The sequence below is a fragment of the Mustela erminea genome, chromosome 11, assembly GCF_009829155.1.
Source record: "Mustela erminea isolate mMusErm1 chromosome 11, mMusErm1.Pri, whole genome shotgun sequence".
Taxonomy (NCBI): domain Eukaryota; kingdom Metazoa; phylum Chordata; class Mammalia; order Carnivora; family Mustelidae; genus Mustela; species Mustela erminea.
This window is the reverse complement of record NC_045624.1, coordinates 45,647,745-45,663,491: the sequence shown is the minus strand read 5'-3', so window position 1 is coordinate 45,663,491 and position 15,747 is coordinate 45,647,745. Positions and strand designations below refer to the sequence as shown.

At 47.7% G+C, this 15,747-nt stretch overlaps 2 protein-coding genes and 1 long non-coding RNA gene across 7 annotated transcripts in view; 1 reads left to right on the top strand and 2 right to left on the bottom strand.

Annotated features, from left to right (window-relative positions):
- NOD1 (nucleotide binding oligomerization domain containing 1) overlaps positions 1 to 12,969 on the bottom strand; it is a 68,972-nt gene extending 56,003 nt beyond the window's left edge. For 3 of the 5 annotated variants that reach the window (XM_032305729.1, XM_032305733.1, XM_032305732.1), the window contains exon 1: positions 12,885 to 12,969. The gene's annotated coding sequence lies outside the window, so the exon portion shown is untranslated. Of the gene's footprint in view, positions 1 to 6,387; positions 6,679 to 12,884 lie in introns of those variants that run through there. The other 2 variants (XM_032305730.1, XM_032305731.1) reach the window with 2 other exon arrangements.
- Positions 6,682 to 9,805, top strand: LOC116569451. Its single transcript, XR_004277033.1, has 3 exons — positions 6,682 to 6,851; positions 7,765 to 8,241; positions 9,538 to 9,805. It is a non-coding gene; the product is annotated as an uncharacterized LOC116569451 (long non-coding RNA).
- Positions 11,450 to 15,417, bottom strand: LOC116568749. The gene is made up of 3 exons (XM_032304416.1): positions 15,355 to 15,417; positions 13,230 to 13,540; positions 11,450 to 13,165 (listed from the first exon to the last, which is right to left on the bottom strand). The coding sequence occupies exons 1-3, from the start codon at positions 15,415 to 15,417 to the stop codon at positions 12,721 to 12,723; spliced, it is 819 nt and encodes a 272-aa protein (XP_032160307.1). The 3' UTR covers positions 11,450 to 12,720.
- Between the last annotated feature and the right edge of the window lie 330 nt (positions 15,418 to 15,747).

Genomic DNA, 15,747 nt, shown 5'->3' with positions numbered 1-15,747 from the left:
CACTGAGTTAGATGCTGGTAAACAAGTCGGCTCAGCAGCAGCTCTGCTCTGTGCACAATCACCCAGCAAAGCCGGGGTGTAGACGTCACCCAGCCCAGAGTATAGCTATGAATGTCAACCCCCAGGATGAGCAAAGAGAATCTGGCTTCCATTCCTACTGACATGGCCTAGATCAAGAACAAAAACCTCAAGAAAATCATTTCCCGTCCTCTATAATGACCTCATGATTTCTCCCTTAGACCCCCAATTGCTGGGAATCATCATTCATCCTGGGCCTGAAAGAGAGCAATTTCAGAGTAAAGGACACAGCTTTCCACAAATTGGTGTTGCAATACAAGATCCTTAACAGATCTGGAGCCTAGTCCCTCAAGCATTCTTGAACAATGCAGCAGAGACTAACTTAGTGTGATAGCCCAGAGTGTTCTCAAGGGTCAGCTCTGTGGAGTCAGGCCATTCTGACATTCTGCAAGCATTTCTGCGGCGGACACTTGCCACATGGAGACCGGAAACAAATACAAACACGAGCAAAACCAAAGCCAGCTTGGCTGGCACCAGGTGCTCTGGAATCCGGCCAGGGCTCTGAGCCTCTGCACTTAGGCTGACCCCCCTCGCCACCTGCCACCGCCCTCCCCTGTCCCCCTACTGCCAAGTTCTGTTCATTTCTCAAAATGTGAGCTTCCCAAACAGGCTGCTGCTCTCTGGAAACCTGGGAGGCTACCGGAACAAAAAGGTCAATGGTTTTGTACATAGAGAGAGAGGATCAGCGTGTGGGATAGGATTTCACGGACCATGGAACAGTTTCAGACTCGCCTCCTGCTTCCTCGCAAAACAGCACAGTGACAGAAGTAAGTGGCTCACTAAATAGTTTGGACTCGTGGGCGTCTGCTGGTTTTGTCAGCAGAACATGTGACTCCTAATGTCGGGTTCATGAGTTCAAGCCCCACGTTGGGTGTAGAGATTAATTAAAAATGAAATCTTTAGGGCACCTGGGTGGCTCAGTCAGTTAAGCATCCACCTTCCACTAAGGTCATGATCCCAGTGTCCTGGGATCAAGCTTCCTGTCAGGCTCCCTGCTCTGGGAGGAGTCTGTTTCTCCCTCTGCCCTTCACCCCTGCTCGTGCTCACTTGCTCTCTCTCACAAATATAAATAAAATTTTTTTAAAGATTTATTTATTTATTTGACAGGCAGAGATCATAAGTAGGCAGAGAGGCAGACAGAGAGAGGAGGAAGCAGGTTCCCCATGGAGCAGAGAGGCCGATGTGGGGCTCGATCCCAGGACCCTGGGATCATGACCCGAGCCGAAGGCAGAGGTTTTAACCCACTGAGCCACTCAGGTGCCCCTATAAATAAAAATTTTTAATAAATAAATAAATAAATAAATAAATAAAATCTTTTAAAACCAAACAGTTTGTACTCTCTTCCTAGGTACCAGGCAGGGTTACACTTCTGTTCCCCCTTGAAGTCCCTTGCTTGGACTCTCGAAATGTGAACAGAAGTAGGAGGAGTTACTCCGGACAGGAAGCTCCCCGCCTCGGGGCAGCGGGTGTCAGCCTGCCATCGTCTTCCTCTGACGCTCTGACCAGCTCCTTCAAGATGGCAGCTGCTCCATCCACCTGGGCCCGGAAGTCACGGCAGTGAGGATGGGCACAGTGCGAGCAAGACACAGACCTCTGTGGTCTGAGCTGCTAAGATCTGGGGATTACCTGTAACTGAGCCCAGCCTGACAGATACCATGCTTTTGGGCAAGAAAAGGATACGGCATGTTAGGAAACTGAGGTCTAGAGGGGTGCAGTGAGTTGTCACAGGCCAGACAGCTGGCTGGAGGTGGAGAGGAGGCACACCACGGCCCCTCGCCCTCCCTTCACGAGACACCAGTTTCTCTAAGACAAAATCCCGTGACATTAAAGACCACCTCTAGTAAAGATAAGCCAAGATAAACCGCTATAGTCATTTTTGGGGAACCAGAACATCGACTCCAGTTACTGAGTTAAGAGTTTAGTTAAAATAACACACCATTCTCTGCTTGCCTCTGGCTCACAGTCACTTATTTAAAAAATACTAATGTATTAAAAGGGGGAAAAGACACACAAGGAAGTCTCACATACTCTTGATTGGGGCTAAGGCGGCCGCATCTGCTTCCTGCAGTCCCACACCCTGTCATCCTACCAGCCCCAGACCCACTGCACCTCAGCCCGGCCACCGTCACCCCGGCGGTCAGGATGGTCAGGTATGAACCGTCATCTGTGATGAAAGAGAGTATGACGGAGCTATATGTACTAACCCAGGATGATCTTCAAGACATAGCATTCCTTGAAAAATGCAAGTTGCTGACAGAAATAGAGATGTAACATTTATATAACTCGCTCACATCCCCTGCCCTACAGACACACAAAACACTATATTTTCTACGAGCATACATCTATAAACATAAATGCAAAGAAAACTACCTCGGAGAGGACACACTCTATGAGAACAGAGATTACTTCTGGACAGGGAAGGAAGGCACCAGGATTTCATAGTACTTTATTTGTAATGTTTTAACTTTTTGGAAAAAATATACACTTGCATAATTTAAAGTTACATTAGAGCCTTTTCATCTTATTTTTTTAAAGACTTACTTATTTTAGAGAGAGAGTGCACATGCATGCATGCATGTGGTGGGGAGGGGCAAAGGGAGAGGGAGAAACACAAGGCAACTCTGGGCTGAGCATGGGGCTTGATGTGGGGGATTGATCCCATGACCCTGAGATCACAACCCGAGCTGAAACCAAGAGTCAGATGCTAAAGTGACTAAGCCACCCAGGAGCCCTTGTTACTCATCAGAGCATCTCAGGCCGTTTTGAGACAGGTCAATGAAACATTCTCAGCAATCACTTTGTCTGAAGGACCTCTGACTTTCAACTCAAAAAGCCCATGCCCCTAGACAGAAAGGCCCCGTCCCCATGAAATGAAATGACACTTCACTGAAACCAAACGAATTCAGATGGGACAGCACAACTCTTTCCACACACCTGTGAATAAATGAAATGCTCCTTTTAGTTTGGCGAAATATCACAGTCAAGCTGACGGGTCTGTGGGTGGAAACAGTTTTATTTTGCCTTCCATTGGGTAGGAGGCTGTCCACTCACGGTATTGCCATTAAGTCTGGTTTGAAAGAAGGAATCTAAAGTGAAAATATCAATAATCTTCACAGAAAAATTACAGAGCAAAACAATCAGCAAAACTGACTTTCAGGTAGATTTTTTTCAGTCTTAGGACCTCAAGCAATACCTTATTGAAGAAATGCTCCATGATTACTAAATACTTCATTTCCTTTAGTCTTTTTCCCTTCCTTTCATGTAGCACAAACCTCTGCCCAGTTTAAAATGCCAACTCAAGTCCCTTCTGGGGAGTGCTTTGACTCCAAGTGATACTTTCACTTTGATGGACGATGCCATAAGGACCTCACATTTTCCCACCCAATATGTGCTTCCCACCCGAAAGGTAATCATTACCAACGAAATCATTTTAGATTCTTTCTGACCATGAAGGTCTAACCAGCAAACACCAGCTCCGGCAGAGCCCCAGGCTGCCATGCACAAATATGGGTGTCCAAAACTCTCACTGCCACAGACCTGGACGACAGAGGTCAGTCACTGACGTCAGGTAACAGACAACTGATAGTTATTTATTGAATTCAGATTTAAGAAGAGTTCAGTGAAGTCACCATTCCCTGCCTACTCCAGAGATATTACCCAGATTATAAAAGATCAATCAGAATAGACCCCAACAACCTGATGGTAAGCCCCAGCAAAGCCTGAACCCCGCCCCCCACGCCCATGAGCAGGGAGGGTCAGATCTGGATTTCCTCAAGGAAATCTCTCCTCTCTTGGATTGAGATTCATTTTGGTGACTAGGATCCACCGCCTCCTCAGACCAGTTTTAAAATGATGAAGATCATTATACTGTGTGTGTTGGCTTGAAGCATCTGGATACTCAAGGTGCAGGACAAGTGGGAGGACTCGCCCATCCCAATGGCAATCTCACAGAAAGCGAGTGCCCGGCATACTTCCACACAAGATCGGTAGAGCGGTGCAGAGAACACACGCAATGGGTCAGCTCAAATTGGCTCCCACTTTCTCTGCTGCATGATCCAAAAAACACGAGTTCAGCTACGCTCCCAGGCTTCTGACAGGAGAGAAGCACAAGCTGCCATTCTTTAATGGGTCTACGTCTCTCTCACTCTCTCTCTCATTTGCTGTTGTTTCTTTTCATTTTTCTTCTTAATTTTTAATTTCTAATCCTAGAAAACAGGCCGACTCCTGTTTGCCTCTGTCATACCAGAAAACTACAGACAGTTGTCTCTGGAGAAAAATGGAGCAGATGGATGAGGCTACAGTTCTTTGAAGCGATTGAGCTCCATTAACACTCATTTACTGTAAGTATCTGAAAGCCCTTAATCCCTCAAAATTTCAAAGCAGATGCAGAAGTCAGTCAGTGTCTCCTAATCTCCCCTCTCTTCCTCCCCCTCCTCCTTTCCCTGCATCTATCCGGGTTTCTATCTTCCTTTCTTTTTTCTTTTTTTTTTTTTAATTTATTTTTTATTTATTTTCAGCATAACAGTATTCATTATTTTTGCACCACACCCAGTGCTCCATGCAATCCGTGCCCTCTCTAATACCCACCACCTGCCCCCCCCCCCCCACTTCAAACTCCTCAGATTGTTTTCCTATCTTCCTTTCTTGTGAAAGCGCCACAGGATTCCAGATACAGACAGGGAATCGCTGCCTACAAAGGAAGGAATGCAGCCCCAGCTGATGTAAGCACTTGGGATGGGAGGGACGCTGATGAAATGCAGACATCCCATCACACTGTCCGGACCTTCTGGGAAGTCAAATGTCTGACACACATGCCTCAGAGTCAAATCTTCTGGTCAAGAAACCCTGTGGGGAATGCACACAGAGCCAGCCTCTCCCTTCTCTGCTGGAACCATGGACTTCCAAACTGGACCATAATGTTGGTCAATGTCCCCATTTTAGAGATGAGGAAACTGCCCAGGGCAGGGTGGATCAACCAGAACCAGAACCCAGATCTCCTGGCAAGGAGGCAAATACTTCTTCCGTGTACTTCTGGTCAGAAGAGCTGCCTGGGCTGCAGCAGTTCATCCCCTCCCCCACCACACTCTCCAGCAGGGACGGACACCTGTCCAAATGGGGAAGGGTAAGGCCCCTTCACCCTGTTCGCCCCCAAGCAGTTCCTGCTGGGAACTCCTACAGTACTTCATTCCCATTTCTCTGGGAGCACAGGTGTTTTCCCTTTCCTGACTTCTCCCTTCACAGTGATTGATGGTGACAGGGAAGGACCAAGACTCTAAACCCAGCTTATCTGATTCGCATCACCAGCTGTGTGATTTGGACAAAGGACACCACACCACCCTTCTGAGCTTCAGTGTTCTTATCTACAAGGTGCAGATAGTAATAGCTCCCACGGCCTAAGATCACTGAGAGGGTTCAATGAGCGAACATACACACGGTGTTCAGAATAGTCCTGGTCCCACCGTAAGCACTTATCATGGCCAAGAAGGGAGACGAGGCTAGGACTTCAGTCTGGCTCATCCTCGAGGCCCAGCATCTGACTGAGGGATGGTGCCTATCTGGTTCATCACCGAAGCTCTAGAACAGAGGCTGCCAGAGAACAGAATGGAGTGAATGAATCAGGCACAAAGCCCCGTTTAGATCTGGGGCTTTGTTAACATGCACTGAACGACTATGGATTTCCAGAGTCCACACTCTCACTTAGGGGAGGTCACTTGCTAAGTTTATTAGTGGATAAACTCAAATTTGCAGACACCAGTACTTTCTCTTGCTTGAAGGCATTTATATGAGCTGCTGCCTTAAAAACTTCAATCAGAGCTCAGCTTGCAACTTCAGGGCATTGTCTATGCATAATCTCAGCACAAAATCACCTATGCTTTGTGACAATGTCCCCCACGATGCCTTATGGGGCTGATGTGCAAGTGTTGGTGGATATTTTCCTAGTGTTATCCAGGTTTTGAACACCAAAGTTCCAACCCCCACCCCCCTGCTTGGTATTCATCTCTGAGGGTCAGTGAACAGAAATATCTCAATAAAGTAAGCCAACAGAGCCTCAAATCAGAGACGCAGATCTGGAACTCTAAGTGGATTTGAGTCTGTAGGCGGAAGAAGGTGCCCAGTCTGGAAGCCCCAGGACATCTGGAGATGGCATTGAGAGACCACACAGAAGGTGTCTGGGGCTTCTCAAAGGAAAGGCACTCTGTCAGAACAGAATATGTTCCTCACCTCAGAGGCTTGAGTTGAAACTTGACCTTGTGTAAATAAACACTGTTGACTGCTGGCCAAAACACTTAGCTCGAGACTCTTACTCACCCCACTTGAACATGCAGCCACAGTTAGAACCATCTGGGACACAAATCTATCTGAAGCCCAGACACGGGGTATCTGGGATGTGTGCATGGTGGCCCTGAGGGGTGCTGAGAAGTTGGGAAGATGCCAAGTTTCCCCCAAGAGGCAGCAACACTCAGGGCCTGGGACCTCCAGAGACCTCACCCAGTGTGTCCTATCTTAGGGAACAGGCCCACCCACCAGCCGAAAGAGACCTGACCTGCCACGGTCCCTCACTCTGTGACCTCATGACAGCGTCACAGGAGTATGGAGAAAGGGGACAGTGCAGACCCTGCAAAGCAAGCTGGCATGCCATGGTGAGGCCTCGGCCCCTTCTGGTTTGGAGGCTTTTTCTGTGACCTGAAAGCTCCAAGGGAAGAATTTTTTTTTCCAAACCCTGTGCCTTTTAAGTATGCCATTTTCCTGGTTTGATGAACAGGGTGGAGAAGGTACCTCTTTCAGGACTTTGGGGCAAAAGCCAGAGAGACAGCAGACCAGCAAGAAAAATTGCCCTTGGCGGGGGAGATGGGATTCCCAGCATTTTGCTGCTGCCGATGTGGATGCTCGGACAACCATCCTCCTGAAGAGCCTCTGCTCTTCGAGGCCTTTTGTTCCTATTTCTAAGGAGGTAGGAAGGACTGGAATCCACCAGCACCCACCCACAGAGGCTCCTGCTGAAGGATGCTGGGACCTAGGAGGTTCACATGCATTTACACTTCGGCCCCAGAGTACCACGGAGCTGGTGCTCCGATTCCTGGCGCAGCCCTCTTTGACTTTATACTGACTTTCGTTGATTCATCTAGATATTGAAAACCATCATTTCTGTCTCCAGAATTGTCTCACACAATAAGACAAGGTTCATAAAGCTTAACAAATAGGGGTTGCTAATTATCTTTTTCTTGTAGATTACAAACAGAAAAGGCAGGGGGAGAGACGATCTCCTCGAGGCCTCTGTCTTTTAGAATAAAATCCCAAATCCTTTCCAGCCCAGAAGGCTCTGGTTGACCTGAGTTCGGTTCATTCTTTAGCTCTCTCTGCACATTCACCAGCACACCTGATGCTTTCCAGCCTCTGAGCCTTCAAACACGCCATTCCCTGTGTCTGGGACGCTCTAACTTCTTCTCATCCCAAGTCCTGGTCATAAAGGCTTTTTCTTGGGAAGGCATATCCCAGACTTCCTGAATCCTAGTCCAGCTCTGATATTCTGTTTCCTGACATGCTGTTGTTTTCACTTACAGCACTTAGCCCAGTTCCCAAACTATGTACGGATGTCCCACCCCTTCCTCCTCTGCTAGCCTGTGAACTCCCTTTGGCCAGGCACTGGGTCTGTTTCATTCACTGCTGTCTCCCAAACATTTTCAGAGACTCCTGGCACTGGCAAGGTCTTGTGATAATATCTGTTGAATTAATGTGTTGAAGAATTGAAGGCCCCATGAGCCAGAAGGAACCAGAAGGTACAAAGAGCTTTCTAACAGCCCTCAACACCAGGCTGGTGGGCCAGCAAAGCACTTCACACCCAGAGGAAAGCCAGAGAAACAGCTGCCGCCTCATTCTCTGAAAGGCCAATGCATCCACAATGCCCTTGATAGAGAACCTGCTTATCCTGGCCCATGCTGTGCTGGCTCAGGCCAGATTTGGGGAATCTGGAAGATTGCCAGAAGAGGGTACAGAAGAGGGAAGACAAGTAAGAAACGTCTGAAAAGGCAGTCTACTGGGGATGGGCCCTGCACTTTGAACGGGATATCCTTTAAATATGGTTGTGCCCACCTCAGCTCCATCTGGAACTTCCAGGCCTTGTTTCTGTCTCTCCAAGTACCCCGCACAACGGTCTGGGGGAAGGTAGGTTTTATCACACCCAGGCTAACAATCCCCATGCACGGAGAGGGCGGGTTTCTCCAAATGAACACCATAACCCATTCGAAGAACAGCAATCCAGGAGAGTGTCAGGGCCCCCCCAAGCCCCATCACACCCAGTGGATCTCAGCTCTGCCGGCGGAAGCAATGGGTGAGATTTAAAAGCTGCAGATCCGGGGTGGGGAAGGAGTCCCACTTTCACTTCATAAGCAGGCAGTTCTCTGGGAGCTGGGGCCCTGTGTGAGAAACAGAGTTCCTCAAGGGCAGGAGGCGAGCATGGGGAAGTGGAGGAGGGGAGCAGAGGGAGGGGCGCTCGTGGAGCTCTGCTTGCAGGGGGTGGGGTGGGGTGGGGTGTGGTAACAGGGTCCTGCTTCAAACCCCAGGTGCAGCGCTTACTATCTGGTGACTTCAAGCTACTTATGTCATCTCATGGTGCCTTAGCAATCTCCTCTTTAAGACGGGGCAAATGATAACTAGCCCAGAGGGTTGGGGGATCAGGGTTGTGCACAGTAAATCCATGTGAGTAAATCTGTGTAAGTGTTAGCACTACTTAGGGTCTACTGAATCGGGTGTATCACCATTTCATCAAGCCCAAATCAATCCTATCAGGTAGGTAGAGTTTTCCCCATTTTACAGAGACAAACACTGAGGCTCGGTACCTTATCCAAAGCCACGCAGCTCAAACAGGCCAAGACCAGCGCTCCAACCCAAACAATCTTTATCATCAGTATCATAATAATTGCCATTTCCTGAAAGCCAGGAGGTGTGCTAAGCACTGTACATCCATTACCTCATCAAATACTCAAAACCACTGTAAAGAAAGATTGCTTGTAACTATTTGACAAAGGAGGACACAGGGTTGGAGAGGTTCAATATCTTGGCTGAGGTCACACAGTTAAGGAATAAAGCAGGGGCTTGAGCTAGGAGTTTCCATAGTTTTTCTCCATTTCTGTCCTGCCTGTCCGTATTTGTTCCAGATGGCATACCTCTAACTGAAACCATCGATGTGCCTGAATCCCTATTAACTGTAAAACACTTCCTTGATAAATGGGGTCCATGAGTGGCTCCATCCCAATGAAAGAGCCCACTGTCATGAACTGTATGAAGTAAGGACATCCTCACAGGAAAGCCTAGCTTTCCACCAACTTCCTTCTAGAAGGTTTGGTTTGCGGGTCATAAGGAGCAACTAGGGGTAGGTGTTAAAATCAAGCACGGGGAGTTCTTAGTCATGAGACAAATTAACCTTTTGGTAATTAGAACAACACAACTGCTTTTTTCCAGTAAATCGGCATCCACTCACAGCTCTTCTGCCATGGAAGGATTCCCCCCCACCCCCCCCGCAATGCATGGCTGCCCTACTGAAAATATCTACAATTCTCCCAACTGTATGCTGCCCCTCAGCTGCCTGGTGACAAAGACACAGAAAGAGGGCAACTACCAACATCCTGAAACAGAATATAGTGACTTCTCATGTTTTATTAGAATACCAACATACTAGGGCGTCTGGGTGGCTCAGTCAGTTAAGCATCTGCCTTCGGCTCAGGTCATGATTCCGGGATCCAGTCCCATGTAGGGCTCCCTACTCATCAGGGAGTTTGCTTTTTCCTCTACCCCTCCCCCCTGCTTGTCTTTTCTCTCTTATTCTAATAAAATCTTAAAAAAAAAAAAAAAAACAAATAAAGGTCTCACTCTTTATATTAGCTCAGGTCTTGATCTTGGGAGTTGGTGTTCAAGCTCCTATGCCAGGCTCCATGCTGGGCACGGAGCCTACTTTAAATGAATGATGAATGAATAAATTAAATATGGACCTACTAAAACCTGAAGCTAATCTGGTGCCATTACCAGGGCCCTTAGGATGATCTCTTTATTAGTCCTTTAAACTATAGTTTTCTCTAATTTAGAGGAAAAGGACTACCCCGCCTAACAAAGTCCAAAATGGCAGTTTACTAGACTATCCTTCGGATTTTAATGAAGTGCGGCACAAAATTTCTTTGCTCGCTTTACAGCAGCTGGTCCCTGCGACAGCACTAGAGCACCAGGATGCCCTCAGACTGTCATTCCCCCAGATGTGGCTGGCATCAGACGCCGGGGCAGGGCAAAGGCAGGAGTGGTGGCGACACTAGCTTGACCATCTCTGCGACATAAGCTCTGCCCACAGTTTGGTCTGTGGCCATTCTAGATAAAACACAAGAATAAGAATTCCAGCCAGGAAGTCTTGCTTTGACACACTTTACAGCACTGGGTGAAAACCATAAGTTAATTGAAATGGCAGTGACTGTTCACTGCTTACTAGAAAAAGCAAGTTTGGAAAAAACACTTGCTCTCAATGAGCATTTGATGCATCAAAGACATTTCCTCCAAACAAATTCAGACTTTGTGGATGGAGGAAAGGAGGCCCTTTGTGTGGGACTTTGCCCCACCAACTTGACCGTGACCTTGGCCAGGACTTCTAGAAACGAGCCAAATATCTACAGCTTCTGCATGACAAAAATTCAGCACAAGGAAAATTTTAGCTTTTCTAATTTCATCTTGCCTAAAATCCTTCCAAAAGAGAATCGTAAAATAAATTGGTAACTTAGACCTCAAATCCTAGACTTAGAGTTTGAAGAAATATTGAATTCTTTTCTTCAGATAAAAAGAGACAAGAATTTGATATGCATGTTTAAGCAAAAATCAGCGATTGCACATATACTGCGAAAACATTTAATCTTAATTTTTACATGACATCATTGTTTATATTACTGACGTCTAAACAGTGCTTCTGTTACTGGGAGTGATCCTGACGGTGACACACAGAGCAGGTCCAAGGGTGAAAGGTCCAGCCGGGATGTTGGCAATGACCATTGTAGGATCTGGGTTCCCCTTCCCAAAATTCCTACTGTTCTTGGTCATTGAAGAACAATTCACTGTCCCTAGGCCAAGAATCAAGAGGAAAAACAGGAGCAGCCTGCGTGTTGTATGGGGACGCTGCCAGCAGAAGAGCCACATGTATGTGCCCACGAGTGTGTCTGAAACCCTACAGATAGCCCAGCTTCCTCAGGAGCCCATTTTTGGTCTCTGCAGCAGCCGAGTGGAAAAGTCTCAAGATTAAGGACTGCTTTCTTTTGTCAAGAAACTCATTCCATTTGCAGGGAGTAAAGCCCTCAATTAGCCCTGGGGGCAAAGGGTGGGTGGTGGTGGTGGTGGGGGGGGGACTGCTGGCTTGAGATTCCAGACCTCAAAGCAGCTGGAGGTCCAAGGGGGAAGAAACTCTCCCCTTAGCAGGGCAGAAGAACTGCGGAATGTTGAGGGAGACAATTTCTGGACAAATATCCCCCCACCCTTCATGGCTGCATTAAGAAAACAGGTGTCAGACACAAATAACCACAGCTCACAGAGCACCTGCCATTTGCTACACATTATCTCATTTAACTATATTATTCCCAGGACAGAGTTACCATTTTTATCCCCAGTTTTCAGGTAATTTACCTAGGGGCACATATCACAGAAGTGACAGAATCTGAATTTGGGTCCAGGTTGGATGGACTCCAAAGCACTGAACTTCTTTCTCCACTCCACAAAAATTAAAAGTACTCTTCTTAAAACATTTAAAAGTCCTTTCTTCTACCTCTGGGCTGTTTGTTGCAAATACTTTTTTTTTTTTTTTTAATCTGCTCTGCACACACGTTAGAAGTCTGTGTTTTGTCCAATGGTCTTGCTTCTGGGGTTATAGCTACTTGGTCCCAACTATCTCCCCCTCCCCCGGATGAGGAAGGGTCCATCCTAGGAAATTCAATCCTCTCATATTCACAGTAGGATTACCCTTCGCTGGATATGGTATAACCCACATGGAAGGCTTTCAGAAGGAAACCCTGTGGCAAACACACCTGGCCTCCCCCTTAAAGCAGATTACCCAGAAGCTGTCGAGGCCATGGGTGTACGGTATCCCCCAATTTCATGTCAATGCAACAATGGTGTCATCTTCTGGAATGCAGAATCAGGGGGGAATCATAAGGATCCGGCAGTCCTTGTTTTTCACAATGCGCCAAAAGACCGTGTGAATACACGAGGTTCATTTTGAACACGCTATTCACCCTGCCAAACAGTCTCATTCCCCTTTCTGCGGCTCAGACAGCCGGACGGAAGCCCGCTGCCGGGTCCCCAAGACCACGCAGGACAGGGGTGCAGCGGGATCCGTCTGCTGCTGGACTCCATCAACGTCCCTGCCGGCGGTCTTTCCACCTTCCTTGGCAGCCATCCTTTATTTGGAGATTGGTTTTTCCCAGCCCTGCCTGCACACTGGAATCATCTGGGGAGTTCAAACGCCCTAGAGGCCTCGGTCCTACCACAAGGAATTCTCATGTAATTGGTCTGGGATACGCAAGGGGCATTCTAAGTTGCAGGCCGGATTTAGAAATCCCCTAACGAGGGATCAGGGATTCCGCAGACATCGAAGTTGATCCGTTTGAACTTTTTCTGCATTCCTCAAACTGCATTTCTCCTCCTTGTCCCACCCGGAGCTCTTCCAGGGGGAATATTGCATTCCGCCCACAAACAGGATCCCTCCTCTCTGCGCCTCCCCGCTAGCAGCGCCCAGGACCCCAGGAAACTTCTTCCCGGTGCGACCATCCCCAGTCGCTGGAACTTACTTGGGCTCCACGTGTGCAGACCTCGCAGCAGCTGGGAACAAGAGCGAGCGGAGGCTCGGAGCGTGGGGACCGAGGAGCACCGAGGCCCGAGAGCGCGGGGACCGAGGAGCACCGAGGCCCGAGAGCGCGGGGACCGAGGAGCACCGAGGCCCGAGAGCGCGGGGACCGAGGAGCACCGAGGCCCGAGAGCGCGGGGACCGAGGAGCACCGAGGCCCGAGAGCGCGGGGACCGAGGAGCACCGAGGCCCGAGAGCGCGGGGACCGAGGAGCACCGAGGCCCGAGAGCGCGAGAACCGAGGAGCGCTAAGGCCAGATAGAGCGGGAACCGAGGAGTACCGAGGCCTGGGGCAGCGCCGAAGCCGAGAGAGCTCACGACACTGGCAGCTGCGGGAGGCTGGGAGCAGAAGCGGCCGCGCCCCGGCCCGGAACGGGAACTGGCCGGGAGGGCATTGCCTGTCATGCCCTCTCGCCTGGGCTGGCAGCGGCAAGGGGCGGAGGCGGTGCGGGCGGACGAGGCGGGGTCGGCGCTGAGGCTGCCGACTCGCCGGCAGTCGGGAGACGCGGCGCGCGGAAAGTGGCCGGGAGCCCCAAGGGGCGCTCCCCGCCGGAGCACGAGCAGCCGACCACCGCGCAGGGCTCAGTGAGCGGGCGGGAGCCTTCGCTCAGGGGTGACACGCCTGGGAACTCAAGGCGCCAGTTGAGCCATGGTGGCGAGAAGCCCAGTAGGCCAGCCAGTCCCCTTAAAAGTACCACCCCCGATCCTGCAACCAGAGGCGGAGCGTGGGTGCCACGGTGCAACTTGCTAAAGTGGGACACGTGCGCCTGGTTAAAAAGGAGCTCAAAGTAATCAAACTTTACAACAGAGCTTTTACTTCGATTTATACTTTTAAAAATCTAAGGCTTTCTTCCTGTTCTTAAATCTGTTCTTGGCAGTGTACATTTTATACTGTATAATTAATCAGTGATTTCCCCAATGAAATAAATTTTAATAAATTTCCCCAATAAAATATTTTTAAACGTTTTAATTTTTAACGTTTAAAAAGGGAAGGTCTGCACAAGGCTTACTGATTCTATAAGATGTCATTCACACTAAAATGCGTTCAGTCTTGTAACCACAAATGCTCTTGAATATTTAAGTTCCTACCAAAGGCTGCCTTCTGAAAAAGTACGTTATTAACTCAAAAGTAAAACTTTGCAAATGTAAAATTGATGGGATACAAAGGGCAACTTGTAAACACCAAAATGAAGACAATAAAGATGCTAATTCTGTTTACCCTTATATTAACCTCTGACAGAAAAATTACAAAAATTCTCTTTCCAGGGCGCCTGGGTGGCTCAATGGGTTAAGCCTCTGCCTTCAGCTCAGATCATGGTCTCAGGGTCCTGGGATTGAGCCCCCTACCCTCCAGCATTGGGCTCCCTGCTCAACAGGGAGCCTGTTTCCCAGGCCCCCCCCCCCCACTTATGAGCTCTCTGTTAAATAAATAAATAAATAAATAATCTTTTTTAAAAATTCTCTTTCCTCCTAGGATTCTGAATTTTATCTTTCATGGCTTTTAAACTCTATTTTCCATATCCTGTTTCTCTGGCTGCATTCCGAGTAACCTCCTCATTCCTGTCTTTCCATTCAGCAATTATTTTGCAAGTATTTGAATCAGCTCTTTAACCCATCTGTGGTAGGCAGAGTAATACTACACCCCATCCCACCCCCAGCTCCACCGCCTTCCATGTCCATGGCCTATACTTGGAAACTGTGAATATGGCAAAAGCAGAATGGAGGTGGCAGATGGAACTAAGGGTGCTAATCAGCTAACCTTAAAATGGGAAAATTATGGTGGATTAATCAGGTGAGTCCAATGTAGTCAGAGGGGTCCTTATACATGGAAGAGGGAGGCAGAAAAAGAAGAATCAAAAAGATGGTAAGCAGAGAAGAATTTGGCCTGATTTTGCTGGCTTCGAAGAGGGAGGAACAGGGTTTTGAGCCAAGGACTAAGGGCGTTTTTAGAAGATGAAAAGGCAACAAAATGGATTCTTCCATTGAGCCTCCAAAGGAACAGTCTTATTGACACTTTGATTTTAGCACAGTGAGACATTTCCGATTCCTGACCTCCAGAAATGTCAGAAAATAAATTCTTGTTGTTTTCAGCCACTAAATTTGTGGTAACTTGTTCCAGTGGCACTAAGAAACAATACAGCATCCACTCAAGTTCTTAATTTTAACAATGTTTTTCCTTTCTAAGAATTTTGGTTCTATTTCTAGTTTTCTTGGTCATTTGTAACAGTCTCCTGTTCTTTGCTAATTCCATCACTTTAAAAAAATACACAGTTATTTTTTGTTTTTCCTTCAACTCTTTGCAATAATTACAAATTCACATGCAGCTGGAAGAAATAATGCAGAGGGATCCATTCACCCTTAACAAGATTTCTCCCAGTGGGAACATATTCCAGAACCATAGCGTAAGATCACAACCAGGCTGTTGGCCCTGATACAGTCAAGATACAGAACATTTCCATTATCACCAAGATCCCTCATGTCGCCCTTTTATACCACAGTGCTTCCCCTTTAGTCACTGGCAACCACTAATCTGTTCCCCATTTCTATAATTTGTCATTTGAAGAATGTTATATAAATAGAAGCATACAGGATGTTTGTATGTAACATTTGGGGATTGGTTTTATATACTCAGCATAATTCCCTGGATATTCAAGGTCATAACATATATCAATAGTCCTTTCCCTTTTATTGTTGAGTAGTATTTCATTGCATTACCACACAGATCACCATGATTTATTTGACCATTCACATGCTGAAGGACATCTGAGTTTTTCCAGTTTGGGGCTATTATGAAGAAATCTCTTGTAG